This window comes from Neoarius graeffei, chromosome 26, assembly GCF_027579695.1.
Source record: "Neoarius graeffei isolate fNeoGra1 chromosome 26, fNeoGra1.pri, whole genome shotgun sequence".
Classification (NCBI taxonomy): Eukaryota; Metazoa; Chordata; class Actinopteri; order Siluriformes; family Ariidae; genus Neoarius; species Neoarius graeffei.
Genome location: NC_083594.1, coordinates 43832065 through 43848957, shown reverse-complemented (window position 1 = coordinate 43848957; position 16893 = coordinate 43832065). Strand labels below are relative to the sequence as shown.

Below are 16893 nucleotides of genomic sequence, written 5' to 3'. Positions count from 1 at the left end.
TCTCCTGAAATGTTTTATTTTATTGATTCTTCCTCAGGGTAGTAAAACTCACTTTCGCTGTGAACACTGTCGTTATCGCTATCTATAATGTAAAATTAATGCTATTCTCCTGAGAAATGTGAAAAAAATGTTGACAAAAATTGCTACTATGTTTGTTGTGAACGAGCGAGTCTCAAGAGGTACCGTAACCCCGCTCGCCAGCCAATCAGAGCGCAGGATTTGATGGAAACCGGACCGCGAAAAAAATAAATTACTTTATTCATCCCTGATACACACTACTACTTCTGTCTTTCACACCAACATGGGACTGCTCTTTGTAACATGTTACCAGATGTGGCTTATCTTTCCCCTTTTTTTTCTCCTCATATATTCTCACTGACTTTGTTGGCATGAGGCATAAAGATTACCTGAATAGTGATTTCGGTATTTGCGTACATAAGTCTCAAATGATTAGCTGGGTATTTGCATATCCGTACACATCCCTACTGCGTCATAATAATAAAAGCATGTATGTGGGTTGCAGGAGATGGGCAAAAAAAAAAAAGATAATCCTGTTTTTTTTTTTGGCTTGCAATTTAGGAACAGAGCGGTTTTACTGCATTTTATTAAGTAAATTAACATAAAGCAGCCTTTTTTCACAGTCTACATTGCATTAATTTTTAAAGTATCGTACATCAAAATGGGCGGCACGGTGGTGCAGTGGTTAGCGCTGTCGTCTCACAGCAAGAAGGTTCTGGGTTCGAGCCCCGTGGCCAGCGAGGGCCTTTCTGTGTGGAGTTTGCATGTTCTCCCCATGTCCGCGTGGGTTTCCTCCGGGTGCTCCGGTTTCCCCCACAGTCCAAAGACATGCAGGTTAGGTTAACTGGTGACTCTAAATTGACCGTAGGTGTGATGTGTGCGAGTGTGAATGGTTGTTTGTCTCTACCCCTTTTCCACCAAATCAGTTCCAGGGCTGGTTCGGGGCCGGTGCTGGTTCACAACTCGTTCAACTTGCGAGCTAGCTGAGAACCAGTTTGCTTTTCCATAGCTCACGGTGCTAAGGGAAGCCACGTCAGTTACGTCGCTGTATACGTCAGTTACGTCGTTGTATACGTCCGTTACGTCGCTACGTTTGCATAAACCTTGGCATGAATATCGAAGCAAAAACAACATGGAAGAAGCATCAGCAGCAGCAACAACAATAATGATAATAATGGATGACTTCGCGTTTGTACAGCTGCTGCTTCTCATCACTTAAAAATGGCAATCTTTCGCGGTCTTGTTATTGTTGTTGGTCTTAACAACTTCGCCCTCCCGCTGACATAAGTGGTTCTTTCCTCTGGCCCAGCAGAGAGTTGGTGCTAGCCTGGAACCGGTTTTTCTGGCCCCAGAGCCAGTTCTTTGTCAGTGGAAACAGAAAACCCGGTTCCAAACTAAGCACTGGCCCCGAACCAGCCCTGGAACTGCTTTGGTGGAAAAGGGGCATATGTGTCAGTCCTGTGACGATCTCGCGACTTGTCCAGGGTGTACCCCGCCTCTCACACATAGTCAGCTGGGATAGGCTCCAGCTTGCCTGCAACCCTGCACAGGATAAGCGGTTACGGATGATGGATGGATGGATAAATCAAAATAAAATGACAGTCACATTAAGGGAATCTTTTAAATGGGCAATGTGAACATTTAATGAACAATTAACACGAAGATGACTTTTTATTTATTTATTTATTTTTTCAAATGCATGAACTATGTTAATAAGGAGCTTTCAAATTAGTTATTTTTAATTCGTTAAAGAAACAAACTACATGACCTTATTAAAAGTTGTATTAATTGTGCAACTCTAATTAGCCTCTATACTCATGCATGTTTACAGTCATGTGGAAAAATAAGTACATCCCATGGAAATTGTAGACTTTTCTCAACATATTTAAACAAACACACACTTCATTCTCTTGATACAGTGCCTACAGATAAAGGTGATATACCTGAACAAAACAACTAGGAAAATGAGCTCTTTCAATAATTTATTCAACAAAAATATCCATCCATTATCCGTAACCGCTTATCCTGTACAGGGTCGCAGGCAAGCTGGAGCCTATCCCAGCTGACTATGGGCGAGAGGCGAGGTACACCCTGGACAAGTCGCCAGGTCATCGCAGGGCTGATACCGTACATAGAGACAAACAACATTCACACCTACGGTCAATTTAGAGCCACCAGTTAGCCTAACCTGCATGTCTTTGGACTGTAGGGGAAACCGGAGCACCGGGAGGAAACCCATGCAGGCACGGGGAGAACATGCAAACTCCACACAGAAAGGTCCTCATCGGTCGCTGGGCTCAAACCCAGGACCTTCTTGCTGTGAGGCGACAGCGCTAACCACCATGCCGCCCAACAAAAATATCAATATATGTAATATTCTTCTGTGGAGAAAGTACACCCTTGGCTTCAGAAGCTATTTAACGGAAATAACTGCTTGTAGACGTTTGGCATAATTGTCCACCAGTCTCTGACTTCGGCTTGTTGAAATTTTTAACCACTCTTCCATGCAAAATTCCTTCAGTTGCAAGATGTTTGAGGGTTTTCTTGCATGTACTGCCTTTTTCAAATCTCCCCACAACATTTAAATGGGGTTCAAATCTGGGCTAGGCTATTCCATAACCCTCCATCTCTTCTCTTTGAGCCATTCATTAGTGGATTGGCTAATGTGCTTTGGATCATTTATCATGTTTAAAGTTCAGCTTCAACTTTTGAACAGATGGCCTCATATTATCTTCAAGCACTTTTTGAAAAGATTCAGCAATCATAGTTGAATCAATGAATGCAAGCTTCCCAGTCCCTCAGGCAGCGAAGCAACCCCAAACCATAACATTTCCACCACCATGCTTCACAGCTGGTATGAGGATCTTCTCCTGAAAAGCCATCATTGGTCTGTGCTACACGTGTACTCTTATTGTGGCCAAACAACTCTACCTTTGATTCGTCTATCCAGATCATGTTTCATTGGCAAACTGTAGTATTGCTTTACTGTTCCTTTTAGACAGCAAAAGCTTTGTCCTAGTGTGCATCCCATGCAGGGCAAATTTGTCCAATCTCTTTCCAATTGCAGATGTATGCATTTTCACACCAACAGCTGCAAGAGTTACCTGCAGAGCTGCTTCTTCTTTTGGCTGCTCCCTATTAGGGGTCGCCACAGCGGATCTTTCATCTCCATTGCTCCCTGTCTTCTGCATCCTTCTCTACCAGACCTGCAACTTTCATGTCCTCTCTCACCACATCCATGTATCTCCTCTTTGGCCTTCCTTTCTTTCGTGTGCCTGGCAGCTCCATCCTCAACATTCTCCTTCCAACATGCTCTAGTTGGGCTCTTCTCAGGATGTGCCCATACCATCTCAGTCTCATCTCTCTTAGCTTACAACCCCGATTCCAAACAAGTTGGGACAAAGTACAAATTGTAAATAAAAACAGAATGCAATGATGTGGAAGTTTCAAAATTCCATATTTGATTCAGAATAGAACATAGATGACATCAAATGTTTAAACTGAGAAAATGCATCATTTAAAGAGAAAAATGAGGTGAAATTTAAATTTCATGACAACAACACATCTCAAAGTTGGGACTAGGCCATGTTTACCACTGTGAGACATCCCCTTTTCTCTTTACAACAGTCTGTAAACGTCTGGGGACTGAGGAGACAAGTTGCTCAAGTTTAGGGATAGGAATGTTAACCCATTCTTGTCTAATGTAGGATTCTAGTTGCTCGACTGTCTTAGGTCTTTTTTGTCGTATCTTCCGTTTTATGATGCGCCAAATGTTTTCTATGGGTGAAAGATCTGGACTGCAGGCTGTCCAGTTCAGTACCCGGACCCTTCTTCTACGCAGCCATGATGCTGTAATTGATGCAGTATGTGGTTTGGCATTGTCATGTTGGAAAATGCAAGGTCTTCCCTGAAAGAGACGTCGTCTGGATGGGAGCATATGTTGCTCTAGAACCTGGATATACCTTTCAGCATTGATGGTGTCTTTCCAGATGTGTAAGCTGCCCATGCCACACGCACTAATGCAACCCCATACCATCAGAGATGCAGGCTTCTGAACTGAGCGCTGATAACAACTCGGGTCGTCCTTCTCCTCTTTAGTCCAAATGACACGGCGTCCCTGATTTCCATAAAGAACTTCAAATTTTGATTCATCTGACCACAGAACAGTTTTCCACTTTGCCACAGTCCATTTTAAATGAGCCTTGGCCCAGAGAAGACGTCTGCGCTTCTGGATCATGTTTAGATACGGCTTCTTCTTTGAACTAGAGTTTTAGCTGACAACGGCGGATGGCACGGTGAATTGTATTCACAGATGATGTTCTCTGGAAATATTCCTGAGCCCATTTTGTGATTTCCAATACAGAAGCATGCCTGTATGTGATGCAGTGCCATCTAAGGGCCCGAAGATCACGGGCACCCAGTACGGTTTTCCGGCCTTGACCCTTACGCACAGAGATTCTTCCAGATTCTCTGAATCTTTTGATGATATTATGCGCTGTAGGTGATGATATGTTCAAACTCTTGGCAATTTTACACTGTCGAACTCCTTTCTGATATTGCTCCACTATTTGTCGGTGCAGAATTAGGGGGATTGGTGATCCTCTTCCCATCTTTACTTCTGAGAGCCGCTGCCACTCCAAGATGCTCTTTTTATACCCAGTCATGTTAATGACCTATTGCCAATTGACCTAATGAGTTGCAATTTGGTCCTCCAGCTGTTCCTTTTTTGTACCTTTAACTTTTCCAGCCTCTTATTGCCCCTGACCCAACTTTTTTGAGATGTGTTGCTGTCATGAAATTTCAAATGAGCCAATATTTGCCGTGAAATTTCAAAATGTCTCACTTTCGACATTTGATATGTCGTCTATGTTCTATTGTGAATACAATATCAGTTTTTGAGATTTGTAAATTATTGCATTCCGTTTTTATTTACAATTTGTACTTTGTCCCAACCTTTTTGGAATCAGGGTTGTAATTCCCAAGCTCTCCACATGTGCTGTCCCTCTGATGTTACCTGCAGATCCAGTGTTGAAATTATTGGTCTTCTTGGAGACTTCTTTGGGTGTCAGTCTGCTCTTGGCTGAATTTGCTGGGGTGGCCAGTCCTGGACAAATTGGCAGTTGTGTGAAATCTACGCCACTTGAAATGATTTCTTTCAAATAATTTTGAGGTCTTTTTTTTTTTTTTTAAATCCCTTGCCAGGTTCAGATTCATAGGTATCCACAACCTTTTTTTTTTTTTTTCTGAGGTCCTTAGAGAGCTCTTTAGATCTTGGCATGATGACACCATGCACTTCAGTATCAAAGAGGACACCAGACCGTAGATGTCAGGTTTAAATAAGACGGTTTCCACCTGCATCTCCACCTACTAATTTTATGGACTTGAAAGTTCGATATATGTAAGGGTGTACATACTTTTTTAAAAAAACTTCTTTTTTTTAAATTTATTTAAATTATGAATGACTACAAAATGTCAATTTTGTGTAATTTATTGGAGTACATGACCTTTATCTGTAGGTATTGTCTGAAAGAGAGTGAAACGTTTACTTGTTTAAATGGGTTGAGAAAAGTCTGCAACTTCCATGAGATGTACTTTATTTTTTCACATGACCGTATTGGGTATTAAAATATTTTTGGCATGCATTCAAAATTCAGTTGTGAACACTCGTTAATGCATATGTTTTTTATAGAATGGGCTGAGATGAAGTGAATGTGTGTGTGTGTGTGTGTGTGTTGTGTAGAATGCAGGCCTCAGGGAAGCTGACGGGCCACATCGGCTCAGTCATGTGTCTAACAGTGGGCTACTCTGGTGGAGGCAAAGACCAGGTCATCACCGGTTCTAAGGACCACTATGTGAAGGTACCCGTGCTACTCTGTTCATTTTTTTTTTTTTTTTTGGTCCTGTATTTGTTTGTTTAGTCGTCTGAAAAAGACTCCACATCTCACACAGTCAAGAGAAACGAGAAGCAACATGTAGGCAGATGCTCTTTGTGCTGCTGTGCCTTTTTTACAGGTGTTTGATGTCGCGGAAGGCATGCAGGGGAACATCGGTCCCGCTCACAACTTTGAGCCGCCTCACTACGACGGCATCGAGTGCCTGGCTGTGCACGGTGACGTGCTGTTTAGCGGCTCCCGTGACAACGGCATTAAGAAGTGGGATCTGGAGCAGCAGGAACTGATTCAGGTATAGAATCGCTAGGGGTCGTGTAAAAGTTGCTTTTTAAGACCTTAATCTTAAAGGTCCCATGGCATGGTGGTTTGTTGATGCTTTAAACGGGCTCGTGGAGGCTTCCGGATGTTATATCCGCAGCCTTTCTCGAAATGAACCCTCGGCACGTAAATATAGCCTCCTGGGAGAAAGCCCCATTTCAGCGCTTTTCCAAGTGCGTCGTTTTGCTAATGAGAAGCAGGAGGCGGGGAAGGGTAGAGGGTGGGGGCGGGCCATGGGGGGAGGGGGAGGGGCTTGACCAAGCTGCGCGCACACATACTCGCTGCTATCAGCGCCTGTATCCACGCTGCTAAGACAAAACCCCGTTCTCCCTCGGACTCCTTTCGTAAACTCAACGTGACACAGAGAACAGTGAGAGTGAGAGTGTTCGGAGTGGTAGTTTACGAACGTATAATAGCCTAGGCTTGAACACGCACTCCATAACCAAAGAGGATAGAAGCAGCAACTACAGCAACATATCGCTTATCCAACAGAAGACATGCATTGCGGAGCAATAGTCAAACATAAGCTCATAAGTTACAGTCAATTTCCAGACTAAACTCAGTTTAACAGAGCATGCTGCATGCTCTTTAGTTTTGTAGCGCAGATTACCTGGCTAACTGCAGGAAGCAGTTAGCTGCACAGCTAATGTAGCCATTGCTAGGCTAACGCACCGATTTTAAAACACGGCAAAACGACCAGTTATACACTTACTTGTTCGGTGTTTGTGGCTGATGTGGCAGGGATGCTTGGTACGGACCCAGGCTTCAGTGACAGTTGATGTGCAAAACCTGCCCTGTACTGTCCCAAGTTGTGGAAACATTCCTCAGGAAAATGCTTCCGACAAACATACACCGTCTTGGGTAGACTCGACGGCGTATTATTGAAGTAAATAAAATTAAGCCACTGCGTCTTCAGGGGCTCTCCCGTCGGCAGTAAAAACAGACTCTTTTCTGTGTTGTCACATCCATGTACAGCGCAATTTCCATGTTTCGCTCGCTTAGGTGATGCCATGTTGTTGTGTCCTCTATGGTCTCCTCACTACAACTGGGCGGGCAATCCATACAGTGGGTGGGAATCCGGGGGGGGGCGTGGGGATCATCTCCCTTGCTGACGTAGTAAAGGGAAGAGCTTATCAACGTGCCGTTTTGACGCGCCATTCTCAAATGTTGGGCATAGTTTGGTTTACACATTATGAAATTTCTAGCCACTGGGGTGACTTAAGAAGGTCAGAGGAACTCATTTTAATGTTAAAAAACCTCAGAAAGTGAAAATTTCATGCCATGGGACCTTTAAAACAATTTGCCGATCTGTTGATATTTGATACAAGAAGAATAGGGATGTGAACCATTTGAGTGCCTGTTTTTACAGTGAGGAACGAATATTTCTGGCTGATGATTCATACGTTCATTTTGTTTATCTTCTCTGACGGGCATGATTTGAATACCAAGGTCCGAATTAAAAAGAAGAGAATATTAAACACGTTTTTTAGCCCCATGATCCACAGCATAAGTACCGTAAGTTGGCTTGCTGCTGATTTTCTACATTTGACAGTCTTAATTGAATTCAGTGTCTGACAAAGTATTAGTGTGCTTTTTTTTTCCCCTTTTCAGAAACCAATTATCCATTCAGGCATTTGTGCTTTTTTTTTTTTTTTTAATTAGAAAGTTCTCCATAATTTCTTACAATACTCACTTGAGCTTAAAATATAAGTGCGTCTGTGATGCGGTTATAAAAGTGACGTAAATGCTTAAATTCGGTGTGTACTTTATTAGAGGAAATTCAAAAATTGTCGTCATGGTTCAAACGCACATGCAGGCAACATCAAAAAAGGAAAGCAGGCACGATTTGGAAAATCAGAAATCGCCAACAAACAACTTGAGAAATGCACGATTACGATCGCCAGGACTTCACCTTGAGACTAGGTATGGACCCTTTTCACGTGACGTCACGACAAACGCGGCCGCCATTTTGGACGTGTACTACCAGTAGTTTACCACAGCCAGCATTGAGGAACGGCAGCAAAGAAAGTGTTTATTTTCAGCAAGACTTCCATCATGCCACTATATTGTTGTGCACCTGGATGTAGTAACCATCAAAAAACAAGGCAAGGGTTATCATTTTATCGGATCCCGGTAGATGCTGACCGACGGAGAAGATGGATAGCGGCATACCAACGCTTGTGTAGTGACCACTTTGTTGGAGGTAAGACGAATAAAATTAGCCAGAAAAGGCATTACATTGCTGTTAACATTCTGTGGCGGCGAGTGTGTAACCAAATAGGTTAAAATAACCCATTGTAACCTCTTTGTTCTTCTGTAGTAGCTATTAGCTAACGTTGTGTTCCTTTGCTGTTGGTAGACTGTAGGACAGATCAGAGGCAGTGTCCTACAAACAGTGCTTAATTTGAGGGGGAGCAAGCCGGAGCGCGCTCCAGAACCTCGGGCGTTGGCTCCGGCAGCTATTTACACTGGATCCGGTGATCCGACACCTCTTTTGACTATGTAACAAAAAAAAAAAATAATAATAATAATAAAATTAAAAAAATGCAAGTTTATTTAGTGTTAATGTCTGATTTTGATATCTGTCTTGTTGGTGATTTCTCTCATGAAACGACATCCACAAAATATCTGCAGATGAACTTAATTTGCAGTGTTATTACAAAACATGCCCAGAAGCGCAGCGCCGCGCCCCCCTCCCCTCTCCTCTCCTCTTTTTTTCCGCACCGGAGCCGCTCATCCTCTGCGCTCCGGGACCTCCCACTTTACAAATTAAGCACTGCCTACAAATAAGTGTTCAAAACAAGAGGAACATGTATTTGTCTCTTAAATCCAGGCCGTTCCCTGTAATCTGTAACAACGGTTGGAGAAAGTAATGGCAACTAGTGAGTGCACAAACCGTAGAAGGTAAACTGTACACAGCGCCAGGGCAGTGTGATGGTATGCCTACTTTTAGATTGTGTTAGCTTATCAATGAACGCACTCGTCACTCGACGAGTTTCACGTCTTTACGACGGATACTTAAATGTGTGTTAGGTATTATTGTTGCAGTCTAAGCAGTCATTGTAGCAGCTAGATGAGCGAGAACCGAAAGGGTCTGTGCCGTAAACCGTTATTTCTGTACGGCGTTGCTAATGTGTCGTTACTGTTGTTATTTCTCCCTCTGCTCGCCCTGTAAATGCCCTACGTCGCTGGATAGCGAAGGTGTTTTCTGCATCTCGCTCCTTTTTCTTGTATGTTCTCCGTTTGTCGCCTTCCTCGCATTCAAACCAATTCGAGCCGAAGTCCGCTACATGTCCAAAATGGTGGTCGCGTTTACGAAGGTCACGTGACTGAAAAGGGTCTATAAACAAACACAGGATTAACACAGAACAAGTGAATGCAGTTGGGCAACAGAGCAATGACCGGACAGGACTGAAACCAGTACAAGTCAGTTGGTTAGAACATAAACAAAAGCAAGCGGAGAACAGAGAAAATAACCACGACTTAAAGACACGAGGAATTTCAGTGTCCTTTTAATTTTATTCTAGGAAGCTGCATTTTGTTATTAATTTCATTGATGGTACCTCTTATTCTGAAGAATTTGCGATCCTTGACACAGTAAACCTGTCTCTTGCTTCTTTGTAATCTATCTGGGTTAATTTTTGTCACTAAAGTGGTTTAAGCTTTTGTGCGCTTACAAGAAAGATATCTCAATGTTCTATACATGTCTGGAGGACAAGTAGTTGTGCTAATTATCGTTTTCTGTACTTTCATTATTGGGTAATTAAATGCACTAGGAGCAGGAAAGCAGGCCTAGGTTAATATTGTTCAATATTAGAAGCTAACTGCCTTTTGTACAGGGACCAGTCAATAAATGAAACACAATTTGCAAGTATAAAGGGAATGTTTGTACTGGGAAATGCTCTAATTCTCAGTATACACCGCAGATGGTGACAGCGCTATATATCGCGAGGTAATTACAAGCACAATATTGTCCAGAGGTAATTGAAAACACATATTTCAGTCGTTCCTGTAAACAGTTCAGCTCGTGCCCAGTGCGAGAAATCGCAGATGTTGTTGACGAGTGCTTTGTGAGCTTTTAAATGAACTGCTTGTGCTGATTGCGTATGAAGCCTAACAGTAATCCATAATCATGACACTTCTTTTCATACACTCATTAGAAGACAGTTTTACACTTCATATTAAATTGGATTAAAACGCTACCTTAAAGGCAGACACTCCGACGCAGCAATGATTTGTGTTGCGTTTTTTCTCAGCAAATCCCGAACGCCCACAAGGACTGGGTGTGCGCTCTGGCCTACGTGCCCGGGCGACCCATGCTTCTGAGTGCCTGCAGGGCGGGCATGCTGAAGGTCTGGAACGTAGACAACTTTACACCCATCGGAGAAATCAAGGGTCATGACAGCCCCATCAATGCCATCTGCACCAACTCCAAACAAATCTTTACCGCCTCCAGGTACAAACTTCAATTTGTTCACTGCAAAAAAAAAAACTGAATTTGAGGAGAAAGTTCCTTAATACTATCTTGCTGCATGGATGGAGAATTTTACTTGACAAGACATCTTGGAATAAGTTGGTTACAATCTAGAACTAATTTAATAATCTGAGTTGGCGTCTTGTATTGTTCGAATAGGAAATGCTAGATCAGGGCTTTTCAAAGTGTGGGGCGTGCCCCCCCTGGGGGGCGCCAGAGTTCTTCGGGGGGGCGCAACGTGAAGAAAAATAAACCAGAATAAGTTACTATTGTGGACATTTAGCGAACTTCAGCTAGCCTTTACCAGAGACAAAATGGATCGATTTTTAGTACCTAAAGCTACAGTGAGTGAGGAGACAGAGTCTGGGCCAAGCAAAAAAACAGAGCCTCCAGGATGTTGCCATTTGCAACTTCAACGCAAATTCAACCAATCCCTGCGAATTCAGGGCGGTGTTGCAATTATATCCAATCACCGCAACTTTCCTGCAAATTTGACCAATCGTTGGCGTCATCTTGAGGTGACGTCAACAAACTACCTTCCGCCTTACTTCCGTTCAAGAGAAGCAGCATGTGCGCAGTGTTGCCAGATTGGGCGGTTTCAAGTGCATTTTGGCGGGTTTTGAACATATTTTGGACTGGAAAACGTCAGCAGTATCTGGCAACACTGCATGATGTGCGAGTCAGTGTTTATATAGGCTTAAATTCTGTTACTGAAAGTGTGTTATGTTTACAGTGAAGCACTGTGTGCACTTTATTTTTTTACTTAATACAAGAAATTAATGGATGCCAACATTTTTGCCAAAATGGTATTTTATTTTCCATTGTTTAGGCAGCTTCAGCATCATACTGTGAGATTCTGTTCAAATTGCTTTTTTTTCTTCTATGAAGCCTGAGCCATTTATTTTATTAGTTTATAATTATTGTTTAATTTAGTCTTCAGGAGAGACTGCCTGCACACAGTACTAGTATTAATAGGTTTTTTTCTTACATGAAAGCTGAGGCATTTATATTATATTTTAAGCTAACTTCATGTTGTGCTGTGAGGTTCTCTGCACTTTAACTTTTGAACCAACAGGTGCATTTGGATAAGTAAAGCCTATTTTTCTGCATTTTTGTAGTCCTGGTAATCTTTTATATTGGTAAAGTTGTTTATAGGACCATTTCTCAGTGTCTTTGTTTTTTTAATCAATAGTTTTTCAGTAATAACTTAACATTTAACATATCACTCAATTTTAATCACAAAAAGAGAAAATCGCAACAATTTCTCGCAACTTTCACTTCCTCCCGCAATGTAATCGCAACAAAAACCTAAAAAACACCGAAACTTTCATCGCAATTTTTTGGAAAACCCCCCACAACATCAGACATTTTAGCCCGCAACAATCACAAAAAAGGCCCGCGGAATCCTGGGGGGACTGAAAAAAGAAGGAAGTATGACCACGATTATTTAAAGTTTGGATTTTCATGGACTGGATCTGAAGATGCTCCACTGCCACAGTGTGTTGTCTGCCAAGAGGTGCTAGCTAACGATGCTATGAGATGTTTAAAATGTGTAAAACAAGATGTTTTAAAAAGCACAGATGTTTAAAATGTGAAAAATAAAAAAATAAAAATGTGTACAACAACCATTTTTTTAAAATACAAATGGAACATTAAGTATAGCAACAACAAAAATTGTAAGGGGGGCGCTGTTGTTTATTTGCTCTCCGAGGGGGGGCTCACTCTCCCACACTTTGAAAACCCCTGTGCTAGATCATTTCAACTATGTTCAAGATATTCTAACTTGCCAAGATATCATTTTTTGCAGTGTTCGTGCTTAGAAACGGACATGTAGAGAGGAAATCAAGCTCTGTTGATGGAGGAGAGAGAGAGAGAGAGAGAGAGAGAGAGAATAACATTTTTGGCAAGTTATTGATGGGATAAAGCCGAAAAGATCTTCATCGATCACCTTGTTGTTTTGAGTAGCCGTTAAGTTTCTTCTCTCTGTCTCGGATCACCTGTATATCGTGTTCCTGACAGCAGAGCCGACTGCTTAATAAGTAAGAGGATACAGAAATAAAGAGAGAAACCAGAGCAATAAAGACAGTGAGAGAAAGAAAGAGTGAGTAAAAACAGAGAGAAGAAAGGGGACAGAAAAAAAATATATCCAAATATGAAAATCTTACAGCTCTTCTGCTGCCGCATCATTTTCAGGCCGTTGACGGCCGTTTAGAGTTAAATAAGAAGACGTGAAATCTTTCCTCATCAAGCAACTTCAATATCTTCACTAACCTGCTACTAACTTTTCTTTCTTTCTCTCTCTCTCTCTCTCTCTCTCTCTCCTGTATTTCTGTCTTGCATTCTTTCTTTCGATTCCTTTACGCCTCTTTCATCTTTTTTCTGTTTTTTTAAACCCTTCTTTCCCTTTCCTTTTTTCCCTTCCTCTTTTTTCTGTTTTTACTCACCGTTTCTTTCTTTTCTGTTTCTCTCTTTATTTCTGGATCCTCTCTTTTTGTTTTTTTTTTCTTTGTTTCTCTGTGACTTTGCCTTCTGCTGCTGTTTCTTTTGCCCTCTCTGGCCTTGTGTGTGTGTGCGCGCAGTGATTGTCGGGTGAAGTTGTGGAGTTATGTTGCGGGTCTCACTCCCTGCCTGCCTCGTCGTGTTCTGGCCATCAAGGGCCGCGCCACCAGCCTTCCCTGAGCTCCACTAACACCCTCCGCCTCTGCTCTCTGGTACTGCTTGTCTCACACACTTACTTTATTTCTGTCTCTTCTCCTTCTCTTATATGCTCTTGCACTCTCTTGCTCTCTCCTTCACTCTCAGACTTTTGTGTGTGTGTGTTTTTTTTTTTTTTCCCCCTTTTTTTCTCACCCTTCCGTGGGGGAAAAAAAGCCGGGAAAAAAGCCCCCGCTGCCTTTTAAATTGGATGACAGGCCCAGTTTCGGCTTTCGCTGTGTTGAACAGGATTCTTCTTCCGAAGCACTAAACTCTGTTACAGTTCTAATTGAGTCTAACCCGAGGGCATAAATCCTCTTAATTGTGTCCTTTCCCAAACTCTACCACTGAGGGCCGTTAGCTGTCTCATGCCTTGTTGAATTCTTCGAATCTGCTGCTTCTGATTCGCTGCTAAAATATAATTGTACTTAAATGAGTCGCTTTATATTCCACTGAATTCAAAGTGCAAAGTACAGATTTTAAATAGCCATACGCTTCTGGTGCAGAAGAACGTTGCTATAACTTATTGTACAGACTTTTGAGGCTTCTGTTTGATAAGAAACGCAGTAAGTGTGGGTTATATAAGAGCCCACACAGTCAGGGTTAAAGCTTTCCTCTAGAGTAAACGTGCCAGAGTATGGTTTGGCGTTCTTTTTTTTTTTTTTACGGTAACTCTCCGGTTTTGATGTCTACCACATATCAGCTGCGGAGGAGTTCCTGTCAAACTGTTTCAAGATTCATTCTGCTCTTGTTCCTATTTTCTGTTCTTTCACACTTTTTTATCCCTCTGCCTCTCTTCCCACAGTGACAAGACTGTGAAGATCTGGAACCTGAGGATCGCAAAGAAGAGGTGACAGCTCGACAGCGTGAACGATGGTCTATGTTCCTTTCATTGGGCTGCTGGCTGCAAGGTGGCGCAGCTTGTCCTCAGAGGTCAGAGGTCACAGTCTGGAGCTCCAGTGCCGCATGAAGGTCTCGTAATGGAAGAATGTTCACGAGAAGTTGAAGGCAATAGTTAATCTAAGGTGCCACCATGTTGCTATTTTTTGACTTCACACCAAATAATGAGATGGGCATGTGTTTACTCCATGCACATATTTACAGAAAGTGTCCTTCGGTGCCAATTCGTTTTTGAGGAAAAAAAAAAAAGTGTCACTTTAGATGTAGCTGCTGTCTATTTTTGTTTATTTATTATTTCAAGGATAAAAACTGGCCAATACGGAGGCCTTGGGAAATCACTTCTGAGCCAAATGGTGGGGGGGAAAGCACTTTTCAGTTTTACCCCCTGGAGACCCTTAACGCTTCTGTTTTTTGACTGACTGAATATCAGACTTGATCATAGCAAGCATTCTGCTGGAAGCAAGAAGGAGATTGATTTGATTCTTCTATTACCATCTGGTGGAGGTTCTCTGGAGAGTCTGAATACAAACGAAGCTTGTTCCAAGACGTGACTGTGTAATCGTGCTGGCGCATTCCCCGCACGCACCGTCACCTTCGTCTGAGGTGTTTACTTAAAATCTAATACGGACTCGGTGTCGTCTTAATCCCTCATCATCTTGAACGCGCTCTAGAAAACTTTGTACAGCTTCCTCTCCTTTTTGAACGTGTTTCCTCCTGTGCTGTGACGGTTCCGTGTTCTACCTCAGGTTTAAATGTGTTTTTAGGGTCTGAAGCCCTTTCAGTTGTTTGTGTTTAGGGATCATGCCCACGTCTATCTCCCAGTCTTATTACTGGTCTGTGAACATAGTGCTCTCTGAGCTCTGCAAGCCCCTTATCTTCACTCTGCTGAGCAGACACTTTTAGAGAATGGCTTCAATAAGCTCGGGCCAGCAGCGGCCCGGAGTGTGCAATAAAACCAACAGTTTGCTCTAATGAAGGCTCTAGTGCTTAAATAGGCAGAATAAGACTTTCCTTTAGTGGGTTTAAAAGAACCTGATCTCTTGCCGATAGTCCGTTCTTGATCAGTTCAGGTCAGTTGGACCCAGCTGAGTGAGTTTGGACTTTGTTTTACTGAAGGAAAATGTGTACAGACTCAGCATGGTAACACCATGGTGTTTAACAGAATATAATCGAACAGAAGACATTTATTGTCACTTGCCATATCTGTGAAAATATTACGCAGCTTTGTAGTGGGTGGAGCTAAAGCTCTATAACGTACTGAACAGTTTGCTAAGAAAGTGCAGAATTGGGGGATTACATGTAGTGTTTAATAGGATAGGAATTAGCAGCAACTTTTGTAATTGTGATTTATTTCTAGATTTCTGGACATGACCTGGTTAGTTCACACGAGAAGTGAAATGCATAAAGTCTGACTGGGAATTTTTCTTTAAAAAAAAAAAATGTATGTCCCGAAATGTATGGGAAAATTTTTTTTTTTTTTTTTACCAAAACATTCCGACCACCCTACCATTTTTTTTTTTACATAGGCTAAAAGAAGGCAACAAGCAAAATTTCAGAAAAATTGGTTAATATTTAGAGGTGCCACACGAGGTTGCAAATCGGGTTAAAGTGCCATTCCACCATTGGATGTATTCTTTGGCATAAAATACAATATATTTTATGACAACATGACTAGACAGAGAAATCTTTTAGCTTCAAAATGATATATCAAACATAATTTTTTGACAACGACAAGTATATTAATTTTGCGACCAAAGTCACCTACCCTTTTAATTTCCGCGCGGTAGTGAAACGTGATGTCATCGGCAGGTTCCCCTTCTTGTGTACCACGTCACGTGTGACGTGGCACAGATTATCAGCAATGGCGGATAGAACGCGATTGTCAGCTTCGGAAAAGAAGCGAAGGAAAATAGCAAGTGATGCCCAAAGGAGACGGTCGATGGTGAATATCGGCACACCAGTCGACAAGTGGAAATCGCGTTCTATCCGCCATTGCTGATAATCTGTGCCACGTCACACGTGACGTGGTACACAAGAAGGGAATAGGGCTGTGCCGATAGACGATGCCATCGTCCATCGACGATGGTGGTCATCCATCACGATGGAGAGCCACCATCGTGATACCACGCCCCCTCCTGTCATAAACATGCATATACGGTATCATCTGGGCCTATTTAACCTAAAAAGTTAGTTTTTTGTTAGTTTAGTTAGTTAGTTTTGTTTAATATATAAATATATTATATAACATATATAATTATATATAAATACATAATTATATAAATCATTATAAAGTAATATCCTATTACCGCTTGTTCACGTAGGCTATGGTGCAGGGACGTGCTAGTGAACATAACATGTGGTTACACAAATACAGTATGCTACTAATAATAAATTTCGACTTCATTTTTTAGCCTACACTATACTTTTAATGTAAAATTTGTCATGTTGTTCAAACAAATAGCCACTATTAACGACTTCAGTCGGGAAATATTGCACCTTATCAAACGGCAGTGAAGCGCAGACTTCGGCAGAAGTCAAATAATTTTAATCTGGTAAATAGCCTACTTTCAGACACAAAATGGTCCACTCTAAGCCATA

At 42.0% G+C, this 16893-nt stretch overlaps 1 protein-coding gene across 1 annotated transcript in view; it reads left to right on the top strand.

The window, feature by feature from the left end:
* kif21b (kinesin family member 21B) overlaps nt 1-15909 on the top strand; it is a 144995-nt gene extending 129086 nt beyond the window's left edge. The window contains exons 30-33 of the mRNA XM_060910676.1: nt 5759-5876; nt 6031-6201; nt 10484-10683; nt 14201-15909. Coding sequence (XP_060766659.1) covers nt 5759-5876; nt 6031-6201; nt 10484-10683; nt 14201-14249 — 538 coding nt within the window. The 3' untranslated portion in view covers nt 14250-15909. The remainder of the gene's footprint in view (nt 1-5758; nt 5877-6030; nt 6202-10483; nt 10684-14200) is intronic.
* Nucleotides 15910-16893: the final 984 nt, after the last annotated feature.